The sequence below is a fragment of the Danio rerio genome, chromosome 3, assembly GCF_049306965.1.
Source record: "Danio rerio strain Tuebingen ecotype United States chromosome 3, GRCz12tu, whole genome shotgun sequence".
Lineage (NCBI taxonomy): Eukaryota > Metazoa > Chordata > Actinopteri > Cypriniformes > Danionidae > Danio > Danio rerio.
Genome location: NC_133178.1, coordinates 12,202,872 through 12,217,810, shown reverse-complemented (window position 1 = coordinate 12,217,810; position 14,939 = coordinate 12,202,872). Strand labels below are relative to the sequence as shown.

At 39.6% G+C, this 14,939-nt stretch overlaps 1 protein-coding gene across 5 annotated transcripts in view; it reads right to left on the bottom strand.

Moving 5' to 3' along the window:
• Nucleotides 1–1,080: 1,080 nt before the first annotated feature.
• Nucleotides 1,081–14,939, bottom strand: part of wizb (WIZ zinc finger b) — a 46,081-nt gene continuing 32,222 nt past the window's right edge. For all 5 annotated transcript variants that reach the window (XM_009299232.5, XM_009299233.5, XM_001341758.10 and 2 more), the window contains 5 exons: nt 14,207–14,743; nt 11,504–11,715; nt 8,663–8,954; nt 5,588–5,750; nt 1,081–2,157 (listed from right to left, as the gene is read on the bottom strand). In XM_009299232.5, the coding sequence (XP_009297507.1) occupies nt 1,860–2,157; nt 5,588–5,750; nt 8,663–8,954; nt 11,504–11,715; nt 14,207–14,743 (1,502 nt within the window). In that variant the 3' untranslated portion in view covers nt 1,081–1,859. The remainder of the gene's footprint in view (nt 2,158–5,587; nt 5,751–8,662; nt 8,955–11,503; nt 11,716–14,206; nt 14,744–14,939) is intronic.

Sequence of the window (14,939 nt, the reverse complement as noted above, 5' to 3'; positions counted from 1 at the left end):
GGGATAATTCACCCAAAATTACCATTTCCACACCATTTATTAACGGTCACGTGGTTCTAAATGTTTCTTCATGGTGTTAAACAAAATATTTAGGACGCTGGAAACAAGCAGCCACTGAGATCCATAGCAGGAACAAAACTATGGAAGTATATAATTCAGTATAGACCATTTTGAGGGATATAAACCATAACCGTACGTTCACACCGAAAGCGGCGAGAGCGTCCAAGGTCGCTCTGGCCGCCCTGGCGACAACGCTGTCTGCCTTCAGCTCCGGCGGCGAGAGCGTCAAAACTCGCTACATTGATCTCGTACTTAAAGGAGCCGTTGCAGCATTATCAGTTACATTCTTGCATAAGACATGTTTTTAGCGTGAAAATGTTGCGCACTTCTTATCAAATTCATATAACAATGGAAGATCAAGCTGCATGTGGTATGGCTTTGCTCTATTTATCCAATATGTGTCCATATGTCTGAAATATCCTGAAGCAGCAGTACTGTTTTGTACTGTCACATCGCGTGAGAATCCCGCTTTTTAAAGATAAATTTATATAACATTAATGAACATCAGTAACTTGCCAGTAACTTATTTAATGCATGTTCCTGTAAGAAAACATTGTAAATAATTGGAAATCCGGCGACCGCAATAATCAAACCCTTGGGAACAACTGTGGTCGGAACCAAAGTTCACAGGTCTGTGTTCTCTGAACTGCTATCAAGCGGTGGACGTCTTCATTCTGATTTGCTTGCCGCCGAACCGCGTCATAGCTCATTACCAAAAAGTTGACTTCATTTCAACTCTCCTCGACGCTCACGTCGGCGAAGACGCGCCGCGCTGCTCCTCGCCGATTATCGTCGCCTATCGCCGCCAGCTCTCATTGAAAATGAATGACTTCCGGCTACTTTGACGCTCTCGCCGCTTTCGGTGTGAACGTACGGTAACAATGGTCCTAACGTATTTACATGTTTTCATTTCCATAGCATCCGAGAATCTAAAATCTGGATAAATAACGTTATGATAACTGATTTAACATCAAGTTATGATTGGATTCCCTCTTTTAACAGTTACAAAATAGTTTGACAACAAGCAGGAAATGTTCATGAGCCAGTAACATTGAAATGGTTTATACTGTATCTTCCTCTGCGTTCCATCAGAAGAAAGAATCTCAATCAGGTTTAGAACAATTAGAGGATGAGTAGTTTTGGAGTGAAATATCCCTTTAAGCAGCAAGATTCAACTGAGAAGCATCAAAACCGCATTATTGACAGGAAAGAAAAGGCATGTCATGAATCAATCTAAATCAAATGTCTCTTTTTTTTTGATAACTGCATGGCAGTGTAAGCTTATACTCAATTATCACAGTTACAAACTGTGAACAAAATGAATAGATTAGCTTTCTTATAAGGGGGGACTTTCCTTTAAGTGCTTCAGAGAAACCATTTTAGGTTAAGTTTTATGTTCGTCTTTCTGATTGTAATTCTCAGATATGTCAACAATTTACACAATACATCTGGTAAAGGGTTTGGCTGTAGTTTTAGGAGTTCCTTTTTTTAACGACGACTGTTGTTGCTGGCCAGGTAGCTTACAGAACTGTACTTACAGTCACCATGTACTCCTTATCAAAGCAAACCCAAATGTAAGAAGTAACTCTTTTCCTGTTCATAAATAAGGATCAGTCAGAGGAGAGCTGTCATGGCAACACACCTACCTCACTCCTCAATCATAACAGATGCTCCCGATGTAGGTCAGGGTGAGTGGGTCGCTATCTGAGACCATTCCCAGTAAAAATCTTCCTTTGATGACAGATATTCAAAGATGACTGATCTTTACAAATTAGGGATGGAGATGACGGCATCCTATCCTAATTAGCAGGTGATGGTGCTGTGGAAGCTTGGCTGAGGGTGGAGGCTGAAGCGTGTGTAGCTGTGGGGGATTTGGGGGACGGTGTGGACGGGGCAGCGGCAGGGATTGTGGATGCAGTGGACGTGGAGGTAGCAGCTGAGACTTGGGGTTTGGGCGCAGGAGTGTCGCTTTGGGCAGGAGAGTCGTTTGCGGGTGGTTCGGTCTTCTTGTAGTTCAGGTTGAGGATGTGCTGCTGTAGGTGTCTGATCCAGTCCTCCTGTACCGAGAGAGGGCCGTGAAATTCCACGTCACAGAACCTACGAGAAATTAATCACAAATTAAATATGATAAAAAGTCTAGAGCACTGGTATAATCGTTTATAATTAAGCATGCAGTAAACTATAGGATGTCGAAAATAATATGGCATTTCTGGCTTTTAATTGTTGCTGCTCAGCAGTGTTGGGCGCACTGGTTTCACTTTCCTCAGGCACTCATCAACATGCGATGTGAAGCAACTTTCGCACTGGATACGGAAAGCGCTGTGCTATGAAACTCATTCCCTTAAATGGCTTCCACTGATCAAAGCCCAAGAGCAGCGGAGTGCACCATCGACTACCTTGTGCAAAATAGCTCAATATTCCAAAGTCTTCCCAGGGGTATGAATAATTTCAAGCTTGACTGCATATTTAACACATATAAACACAATCAATAGACAATACACTCACTGGCCACTTTATTAGGTACACCTGTCCAACTGCTTGTTAACACAAATTTCTTATTAACAACTAGCAACTCAATGCATTTAGTAGGGATGTAACGGTATTGTAAATACCGTCATACCGCAATATTAATTTTTTTCGATATTACCGAAGTAGCATGACTCGGTAAAACTAATGGTCTTCTGAGAAAATTTGCTCAGGCGAATGAAGCGAACGGGAGGTAGCGAAAACTACAATTCCCATCAGCCCATGCTTGACCATCATCCCTTGCGGTCTGTTGTCGCTACAGATCCAGTAATGCGGAAATGAAGTGTGCTGCTAGAAGCGGGGATGAAAAAGAGCCGGAAAACTCTAAAGCGGGTGTTGTCGCCGCGTGCGTACTGAATAGCGGTGTTGTCGCGCGAGTTCTTATCAGCTGTGTTGTCGCGCGAGTTCTTATCAGCTGTGTTGTCGCGCGAGTTCTTATCAGCTGTGTTGTCGCGCGCGTACTGAATAGCGGTGTTGTCGCGCGAGTTCTTATCAGCTGTGTTGTCGCGCGAGTTCTTATCAGCTGTGTTGTCGCGCGAGTTCTTATCAGCTGTGTTGTCGCGCGAGTTCTTATCAGCTGTGTTGTCGCGCGCGTACTGAATAGCGGTGTTGTCGCACGAGTTCTTATCAGCTGTGTTGTCGCGCGCGTTCTGAATAGCGGTGTTGTCGCGCGTGTTCTTATCAGCTGTGTTGTCGCGCGCGTTCTGAATAGCGGTGTTGTCGCGCGAGTTCTTATCAGCTGTGTTGTCGCGCGAGTTCTTATCAGCTGTGTTGTCGCGCGCGTACTGAATAGCGGTGTTGTCGCGCGAGTTCTTATCAGCTGTGTTGTCGCGCGAGTTCTTATCAGCTGTGTTGTCGCGCGAGTTCTTATCAGCTGTGTTGTCGCGCGCGTACTGAATAGCGGTGTTGTCGCACGAGTTCTTATCAGCTGTGTTGTCGCGCGCGTTCTGAATAGCGGTGTTGTCGCGCGAGTTCTTATCAGCTGTGTTGTCGCGCGCGTTCTGAATAGCGGTGTTGTCGCGCGAGTTCTTATCAGCTGTGTTGTCGCGCGAGTTCTTATCAGCTGTGTTGTCGCGCGAGTTCTTATCAGCTGTGTTGTCGCGCGAGTTCTTATCAGCTGTGTTGTCGCGCGAGTTCTTATCAGCTGTGTTGTCGCGCGCATACTGAATAGCGGTGTTGTCGCGCGAGTTCTTATCAGCTGTGTTGTCGCGCGCGTTCTGAATAGCGGTGTTGTCGCGCGAGTTCTTATCAGCTGTGTTGTCGTGCGCGTACTGAATAGCAGTGTTGTCGCGCGCGTACTGAATAGCGGTGTTGTCGCGCGCGTACTGAATAGCGGTGTTGTCAGCACACTGTTCAGATTGATGCAGACATGAGACCTCTATCTTACTCATGGTTTGTCCTCTCAAGTGGGGGAAAGACAATGCACAACGTTACCCACTGCTGTCAACCTGGGCCAAGTCATATCTCTCTTGTCCCAGAAACCTCAGTCCCAAATGAGAGGGTTTTTTTCTGTTGCAGGGGACATTGTAAATGCCCAGAGATACCAGCTTTTACCAGATTATATTTATATGATAATTTTCCTTTAAACCCATCTCTATCTAAGTCAGTGAGTGATTAAATGTTGAATGTGATGAGTTTTCAACAATACTAAATTGAAACTTTATTTTTTTACATGGTTTAATATTTTTTTGTTATTAAAATTGAAGTTCCTGTTTCAAAGCTTACAGATAGATGGCTAATTTGTATGTCATTGACACTTTTGGCACTTTTTTGGAGTATTTTCATAAGTTTTGTTTTTTCCTGTAAATGATTCAATAAATACCGTACCATGACATTCATACCGAGGTATTACCGTACCGTGAAATTCTGATACCGTTACATCCCTAGCATTTAGGCATGTAGACATGGTCAAGACGATCTGCTGCAGTTCAAACCGAGCATCAGAATGGGGAAGAAAGGTGATTTAAGTGACTTTGAACATGGCGTGGTTGTTGGTGCCAGACAGGCTGGTCTGATTATTTCAGAAACTGCTGATCTACTGGGATTTTCACGCACAACCATCTTTAGAGTTTACAAAGAATGATCCGAAAAAGAGAAAATATCCAGTGAGCGGCAGTTCTGCCTTCGGAAGTGACAGCCAATCTGATTGCTGTATGCAAATACACCAGCTTAGAAAGTAGCCTATTGTTGACTAATTTCATTGGCTTACGCTTCTATGACAATCATGTTAGCCCCAACTTCAGACGCGCCCTCTGTGAAGCGTTGACACTGAAGCCCCGTGTGAATGGGGCGTAAGGCAGTCTGAAGGCAAAAGGGGGTCCAACTCGGTACTAGTAAGATGTACCTAATAAAGTGGCCGGTAATTGTATAAGTCCATATTTGCTTTAAGAATTATACTAAAACACTTTCACAGTTAATTCCATGCATCAATAAAAAAAATGCTCAATACCCCCCCAAAAAAAAAGTATTACATAGTAACGACGTCAACTTCACATATCTACAAGAGTCAATGTTTTATCAATGTCAATCTTTCCCAAACCTTCTGTGCTAACTTCTACAATGAACCAAGGCTCTAATAAGGAGCTAAGTTTGCTTCTAGATGGAAATGCTAGCTTTGAACTTGATTTCACTAAAATGAAAACAGCTGAAACATTTGAATATTTGAGAACTTGCTACTACTGTGAAGTGAAAGTGAATATTGTATTATATTGTCAAGTATGTTTACTCATACACGACAATGGTTCAAGTACCACATTGTAACCTTTAGGCCATAACTTCAACGACACCAATTATTACCAAGTATTACAAACCAGCACTTAAGTGGGCTGAATGGTCATTGCTATGCCATGTCATGTCATTAGAACTGCAATCTATTCTGAGATGGGACTGTTAATGTTGCACATGGATTAAACACTGTTACAGCCTATCCTAAAACAGCTCGCTTCCTAATTTAGTAGACATCAAGGCTGTGATGCAAGTATAAATCTGACATGCTACTCACCGGCACTTGAGCGAGTAAATTTTACCCACAAGTCTAACCAGAGGGGTGGAGGGGGGCTTTGGCACAAGAGCTGGAACGGTACTGGAGCGAGGCTTTGGGGGGCCGCTCTCTCCCTCCCCTCCTTCAGCATGTGACGGGTGTTTAAGAGGCCGTCTCTCGAATCCTTCAGAGAAACAAATCAGCTGCTTAGGTGCAAATCTTGCAAGTTGTTGTGGAAAACAGATAGGAAATATTTAAGGCAAACTGCAAGAGACAAGATTCCAGTTTTGTTTTCTGCTCCAAATGCGACACAAAACAACCGAAACCATTAAATACTAAACCCATTCAATGACATGATAGTTCTATAATCAATGAATACTAAGCCTCTTAAACATTAGTAAAAAAAAAACATAGGCGATTGAGTGTCTGATGTTGCTTGTATGCACTGTCACAGTTCTGACTTTAATTTTTAAACAGTTTGCTATTTTTTTTATTTTAGTTTCATTTGAGATGTGAGGTCTGCTGGCGCTTTTAGTATGGCAATAAATGTCATGTGAAATGGTCTTCAAGCGCATACTGGTAGCATTTATCACTGAATAAAGCACACAATCAGCACCTGAGGTGATCATTGTTAAGGCTGATTTATACTTCTGCTTTATACTACGGCGCAGCCTACACATGGACGTATAGCCCTCATAGCTGACGTGCACTTCTCAAGAAATGTAACTACACATCAACGACGCGTAGCGCAAGCTCTGTGATTGGTCGGCTTGGTATCGCTGGTGAGTGTGGGTTGGACCGAGAGCCGCGTGAGCGCGATGGAGCGATTGTTTATAGTTAATGGAAAGTTTTGTTTTGTTTGGTTGTAACAACTTCACTCTGGGTGCGCACAAAATGATTTTGGGTGGCGGAGCGCATTACTTTGTTTGTAACTTTGGCCATGGCTCCGCAATCAAAGATGCGCCACTTGGAGCAGAGTCTGGCCAAGTTCGGGGAATTTGCATGTGCAACACCTTTAGTAAAACCAAAACAACTACCTGATGTAAAGTCCTTAAGGTTGCCTTTGAAGCTTTTAGGGAAAACAATGTATATATTTTGTGCACAGGTTGTCCGATGATTGACATTCATTCATTTACTTTCTTTTCAGCTTAGTCCCATTATTAATCTGGGGTCGCCACAGTGGAATGAACCGCCAACTAATCCAGCATACTGTATGTTTTACGCAGCGGATCCCCATCCAGCAGCAACCAATCACTGGGAAACACCCATATCCACACATACACTATGGACAATTTAGCTTACCTAATTCACCTATAGCACATGTCTTTGGACTTGTGGGGAAAATCCATGCGGACACAGGGAGAACATGCAAACTCGACAAAGAAATGCCAACTAACCTAGCCGATTCTTGAACCAGCAAACTTACCACTCAATTCCATTATTATTCATTTCGTATTATTATAATTAATATTATTATTATGCAGTAAATTGTCATTTTTATTGTGTAAAGGTTTTTGCATTACGTACGCAGTTAGCTTGTATATACAAAATGTTACTTAAACAACTTTATTAAAAGCAAACATTTTAACGAGTGTCCTTCATTAGCCCCTTTCACACATACAGACCTTTCTGGAAAATTGCCGGCAATTTTCCGGAAAGGTTGTATGTGTGAACAGGTCCTTTTTGAAAATACCGGTAAATTCGTTCTGGCTATTTTCCGGAAAGAGAAGTTGTAACATTACCGGCAATTTGCCGGAAAGCTGCGCTGTGTGAACGCAGAAGGAAGATTTTCGGAATAAGCCCGTGCACGTCTAGAACGTGCTGACGTAAGACTTCTGCTTTAGCCAATCACAACAGTCAGACGCATTTACGTCCGCGCGGTTTGTGAGAATAAAAGTCTTTGAATATTTTTCCAGACACATTTAGCTGCTAGAAGTTAGTCAGATCACGTTTATATGTTCTTCTTAATGCCAACTGTGCAAATAATCATCGATAAGATGCTTATGATAAGCCGTTGTTTGTTTACCTTCAAGCTTTGCGTGTGCCCATGAAACAGCCTGTGAGCGCCTGCACACGCACATATTATGAACATCTCGACATGCGAATATGATCCTGTGAAAGTTGTTTACAAAATTGATCATCCACAGAGTTTGTAATTTAGTCAAATGTTTACAAACACAAGCGCAGCCGTTTAAAGCTCATTTGTGGTGAATGATGTCAGAATTTACCGGTATTTTGGAATGGATGTGTGAATGCTCTTTTCCGGAAAAATTCCGTAACGTCCTCGCCTGTGTGAACAGCGCTTTTTTGTATATACCGATAAAGTCGTTGCGTAAATTTTCCGGATATTTACCGGTATCACTGTGTGAAAGGGGCTATTAGCATCCAGAACCTGCTCATTTTATGTTTCAAGAGTTCATACTTAACTGAAAATCAATAAGCATATTTGGCATGCTGTCTCGGGAGAGAGCCCTGAGCTCGTAATATCCTCAAGCCCGGGGCTCCCTCCCGTTAGAAGGGCGAGAGGGGAGTTTGAGGTCAGGTAGGTCTCGAGAACTCCCTGGCTTGTCACCGTGAGAAGTGTAAACTCAGGTTGTATTCGGTAATAATTTGTTTTAGTCGATTGGCTATGGTTTATGTTTTTGGACGGTGGGAGGAAACCGGGGAACCCGGGGGAAACCCACGCGAACACAGGGAGAACACTTAAACTCCGCACAGAAACACCAAACTTCAAGACGAAGATGACTGGAGTGAAAAACTCAGGGTATTTATAATGCTTCCGTAATCATCTAATAGGGCTGATTACGGAGCTGATAAGGAGCCAGCCATGTTGATTATAAGCACGTGATCCTCTCGAAATTAGTTTATGAATAAATCGCACAAAGTGAAATTCACTTATTTGGCAACTCCACTCGCTGACTTCTTCTTCATGACAACTCCTTCGAGTTGTCCCCTGTTGTTACAAATAATAGTACAGTGGCGAGTGCCTCAAGAATAAAAGCCTTCACAATGCTTGGCTGTGAGCACACAGTGAGCAGAGGCTTGTGCTGCAGAGCAAGGCAAAAATAAAAATTAGCCTAAAGGCTGTGCTCATACCTCGGGGCAAACGCACGTTGAGTTCACTGTGGGCCACTTGTGCATGTGGAAGTGCATTGTTGGAATGATGACCGGCAGGCTGTGGAATAAGGCCATGCTGAGTGGAACTTGCACTCCGGCTTTTTGCATCCGCTCCCCGTGAGGACAATCCCCAAGAACAACTGTTAGCATCCCGTCCAATTGCCCTCTTTTGAGGCAAAGTGAGAGACGCCCATTTGGCAACAGTGGGCTTTTGGGAAACAGGCGTTGTAGGATCAGAGTCACAGGATGGTGAGACGACAGAACTGCACCTCTGCGAAAGATTGCAGCACATTTTAACTAACATTAGACGAGCAAGATATGTACATTTAAACACAGTATACACATCACATGACCAGTGTTGCAGTATATTTAACAGAAAGTAACCAAGATGTGCTTGAGAAGTCGCTAAATGTCTCTAGATCAGGGGTGTCCAAACTCAGTCCTGGAGGACCGGCGTCCTGCATATTTTAGCTCCAACTTTCTTCAACACACCTCCTTGGAAGATTGTAGTGTACCTAAAGAGCCTGATTAGCTGGTTCAGGTGTGTTTAATTGGGGTTAATTGGTACTAAAATATGCAGGATATCGGCCCTCCAGAACTGAGTTTGGACAGCCCTGCTCTGGATGATGTCATTGTTAAATTTGCATATTACCGACATCATTAAGTCCTATTTGTATCTACATACACATTTTTACAACTAAATTTTTTGCAGGACTTAAGTAAATTTTTATGGCCTAATGTTTCATGCAATGTTTACGTATTTGTGGTAAATAATAAGAAAAATAAAGCAGGGTCAATCTTATTACAACATATCATAAAACACGCAACAATCTATTTAGTTTAAATGCATTTTTTTATCTATGTAAAATGTATTTAGATATTGCTTACACACCGCTAATAACGTGAGAGCATTTGGCCAAGGACAGAAAAAAAGTGAAGGCAACTAACCTATATTCAAGTATACAGACATTTGTTAAACTAATTTCCATGACTTTTAATAATAATAATAATAATAATAATATATTTTATTTACAATGTGCTTTTCTAAAACCCAAAGCGCTTACAAGAAAATGAAAAAACAACAAAGCACAGTAAAACAAAAACAAACAAAAAAACACAGTAAAACACACACACACACAAAAATTTCCAAAACTTTTCCAGGCCTTGAAAATGCTGTCAAAATTCCATGAATTTTCCAAGTTTTCCATGACCGTATAAACCCTGTACCTAGACGTTGGTCCAAAATTCCCTAGATTTGTTTGCTGCTAGGCATTATTTTGAAATAAAGACATGAAAAAGGTCAGGAAAAATGCTTAATCTAATAATAAAGTTGTAAAGAAAACTCTACATTTTTTGTTAATAGACTCACTAAATATATTATATATATATATATATATATATATATATATATATATATATATATATATATATATATATATATATATATATATATTAAGTGTTAACTGTAATGGTTAACTGTTGAGTTTTAATTCCATTCATCTTTATTACTATAGCACTTGTTACAATTCAGTGTATATTTTATCAAAACAGCTTAACATAGTTGAATTAAAAAGCCAAAACAATATTTCCAATTTTGGAACATTCCAGCAAGTCAGGCAGGCAGGAAAGCAGTGGTGGACTGGTGGTGTATATAAATCTAGTTAAATTAAAACTTAAAAACTATATAAATTAGTTTAAAAAAATGTCACTGTTGAAGTTCAGTCACTCTCAAGAGCACTTATAGCTTAGCACAAATCATTAAATCGGATAAGACCATTAGCATCTCGCTCAAAATTGACCAAAGAGTTTTAATAATTTTCCGTCTGTAGTTACATTGTGCACTAAGAATGACAAAAAATAAAAATGAAGCACTTTTAGCTTAGCTTAGCATAACTCATTGAATCAGATTAGACCATTAGCATCTGGCTCAAAATGATAAAAGAGTTTCAATAATTTTCCTACTGTTGTTACATTGTGTACTAAGAATGACAGAAACAAATAGAATGCTTTGAGTTTAGCTTAGCATAACTCATTAAATCAGATTAGACCATTAGCATCTGGCTCAAAAATGACCAAAGAGTTTCAATATTTTTCCTTCTTTAGTTACATTGTGCTCTAAGAATTTTCTAGGCCAATATGTTTAGTAACTATAGTCTCATTCTAGCGTAATAATCAAAGAACTTTGCTGCTGTACCATTCCAGTCGACTCCATAGTTGCACGTTTTTAAAGCACTGCATAATATCATAGCACCTGCTGCAGGTGTTTAATTATTATTATAACCCAATTCATTGATGCTAAGATAAGCTGAAAGTGCTCTCGCCTGATCCAGAGATCATTTGATTGTCCCCTGAAGTGCTTTGAAATGAGCATTTTTATTTTATTAGATGTTTGACGTAATCTCAACAGAAACATGAAGAGAGGGCGGGACATAAGGGGCTCCTCCCCTTTAAAAAAAAGCCAATAGCATTTAGTTTTATCACAGCTCTGCCAGTGAGAGTGGTTGAGCTCGACAGCATTAAAAGTGAAACATCTTGAAGGGGGCGGGGCATGTCAGGAACTAGAGAGCATTTGATTGGTCAAGATTTGATGAGAAACTGAATTATGAGGTGACGTCAATAAAACCGTTGATCCATTTATATCTTCTCAGTGTGAATTTTATCACTATTTTTGGAGCACACTAGCTTAAAGATATCCTAAAAACTTACATCTAAAAAAATTTTGTTTACTGTCATGGGACCTTCAAGATGGCAGAACTACACATAACATCAATTACTAGGGAGTGTTAATGCATCACAAAATAGTTCCAGTTGCTTTCATACCTTCTTTTGGGCATAGCGGACTCCTTGCGCATAACTCTGCTGCATCTCTGCTGCTTTCTGTGGACGGCTGCGTATCCAGGCGCTCAGCGTCTCAATAGGCGAACCATTCACACACCACTCGGTCACGCCAAACTGTCTTAAATGTGCTCGAGCATGACTGGCCAATGCTTTCCGGTTCTCAAAGTAAAATCCACAGAGCTCACAACTGGGATCTGAAACAGAAAGCAAAAGGATGAAGCACCTTGAGATTATTCATCAGGATGTTAAACTGAGGGAAAATATCCTGACAAACAAGGAATATAAAACACCAGAAGAAAAATACATGAAATTTTCAAGTCTGGGAAAACAAATTAAGGCACTTCAACTTCATCAACCCTTTTACTGTTTATATACAGTTGAAGTCAGAATTATTAGCCCCCCTGAATTATTCCCCCCGTTTATTCTTTCCCCCAATTTCAGTTTTGTGGAGAGAGGATTTTTTTAAACACATTTCTAAACATAATAGTTTTAGTAACTCATCTCTATTAACTGATTTATTTTATATTTGCCATGATGACAGTACATAATATTTGACTAGATATTTTTCAAGACACTTTATTTGAGCTTAAACAGACATTTAAAGGCTGAACTAGGTTAATTAGGTTAACTATGCAGGTTAGGGTAATTAGGCAAGTTATTGTATAATGATGGTTTGTTCTGTAGACTATTGTAGACTAAAATATGCACCTTAAAGGAGCTAATAATTTTGACCTTAAAATGGGTTTTTAAAAATTTAAAACTGCTTTTATTCTAGTCGAAATAAAACAAATAAGACTTTCTCCAGAAGAAAAAATATTATCAGACATACTGTGAAAATTTCCTCGCTCTGTTAAACATCATTTGGGAAATATTTAAAAAAAGAAAAAGAAATTAATTCTGACTTCAACTGCATATGTGTATATATTAGGGCTGCACAATATTGGGGAAAAAATTGGACATTGCAATGTTTAATTTTTCTGCGATATGTATTGCGATATGAATGTAATTTCACCAGATGGCTTAATAGCACTGATTTGGAAAGAAATCTTGAATTTATACTGATTATGGTGATTTTGTAGGGGAATGAATCATTGTTAAAAAAAATAAACAAATTGTAAGCAAAAATAAATACAAAAGAGCAAAGAAAAAAAAGTAAAACAAACAGCGTTATAGTTTTCTGGAGTGTCAAACTGTATTATGATACAGAAATCAAATAATTAAATCTAATGTAAAATGTAAAATAAGTGTATAGACTTCATTGTATTAATAATTAAGGAGAATTATTGTTTAATAAAGTTACAAATGTTGTACATTTTTGTGCTCGAATGTTTCAATCTCTCCTTAAACGCAAATTAAAACCCTTTAAAAAATTGTGCAAACCATAAACTTACACTCTGTTTTGGTTAACTTTGGAGTTACTCCACAAATCTCATGCATTCTCAACTGTGGTGCTGATCAACTATAATCCAAAGCAGCATTGCATATCCTGCGATGTGACTATTGTGGACGCACAAACAGTTGAAGTCAGAATTATCAGCCCCCTGAACTATTAGGCCCCCTGTTTACTTTTTTTTCTCAATTTCTGTTTAAAGGAGAGCAGATTTTTTTCAACACATTTCTAAACAATAGTTTTAATAACTCATCTCTAATAACTGATTTATTTTATCTTTGTCATGATGACAGTAAATAATATTTGACTAGATCTTTTTCAAGACACTTCTATACAGCTGAAAGTGACATTTAAAGGCTTAACTAGGTTAATTAGGTTAACTGGGCAGGTTAGGGTAATTAGGCAAGTTATCGTATATCTATGGTTTGTTCTGTAGACTATCGAAAAAATTATTTTTACCTTAAAAGGAGTTTTAAAAAATTCAAAACTGCTTTTATTCTAGTCAAAATAAAACAAATAAGACTTTCTCCAGAAGAAAAAATATTATCAGACATACTGTGGAAATTTCCTCGCTCTGTTAAACATCATTTGAGAAATATTTAAAAAAGAAAAAGAAATTCAAATAGGGTGCTAATAATTATGACTTCAACTGTATGTGTGTATATATTAGGGCTGCACGATAATGGGGAAAAAAAATTGGACATTGCAATGTTATTCTGCGATATGGATTGCAATATTAATGCAATTTCACCAGATGATTTAATAGCACTATTTTGGAAAGAAGTCTTGAATTTAGACTGATTGTGGTGATTTTGTAGGGCAATGAATCATGGATAAAAAATAATAAACAAATTGTAAGCAAAGATAAATACAATTGAGCAAAGAAAAAAAAAGTAAAACAAACAGCGTTATAGTTTTCTGGAGTGTCAAACTGTATTATGGTACAGAAATTGCCAATCTGACATTTTTGTCAAAATTGAGTTATTGACAGTTTCTAATTAAATGACATCTTATATACATTATGGGATGTTTTTTTTTTAAAGTTGTGTACTTTTTAAGACTTTTTATTTAAAAAACAATTGTTACACACATACTGTTTGCTATATAGAATGCAAAACTTTGAAGCTCAATTTCTCAAAATCATTTAGAAAGCAGATAAAACCTAATAATTTCATGGTGACGATATATATAGCCATTCTTTTGCAAACAAGAAAGCACCACAGACACTGACTGACCTAATAAACAAAGTCATAGAGAAACACCAAATAAGGAGTACTACAAAAATACAGCCTTACCCATTTGGCCTACTCCATGTTTCTCAGCTGAGGTTTTACCCTTAAATGAATAGTCCTGTGGGGGAGACGAGAAGTCTTTCGATTGCACAAGCAGAGTCTTTTCTCCGGGATGTTTCTCCTCTACTAGCACCTTCTTCTTTAGTGGAAGAACTCCGAAAAGTTTCCCCACAGGTAAAGCAGGGGAGAGGCCTATGCTTCCCAGCCCGTGCTTATGCAGCCGTGAACCAGAGTGGAGCAGATTTAGAGGTGATTTTCGGGACAGGGCAGAGGTTTGATAGCCTGGACTGCTCAATGAAATCCTACCATCTTGTCCTGGTTCCTCCTTTATGCCTAAAGCAACCGATGCAGGAGTGCTGCCCTGTCTCCTCATGACCTCCCACAGCGTGTCGATGGGTGAGCCGTTCACGGACCACTCTGTGATTCCCATGTGTCTCAAGTGTGAGCGCGCATGGCTTGATAAACCCTTGCGGTTCTCGAAGAATTCACCGCAGAACTCACAGCGAATATCACGCGAAGGCTCCTTCTCCTGAGTCATAACTGTCGGAGGAAAGACGGGAGGAAAAACAACAGATTGAGTTGGGGATACTAGGGTTGTCACAATTTTGGAATTTGGTACCAATCGATACTGAATTTTTTAAAACGTCCATAACATTGGAGCGCTGTTGAGCGCATTGTTAAACAGCCCTGATTTGCTATTGTGTTTACGTGCTCAACAGAAACGACTGTGATTGGC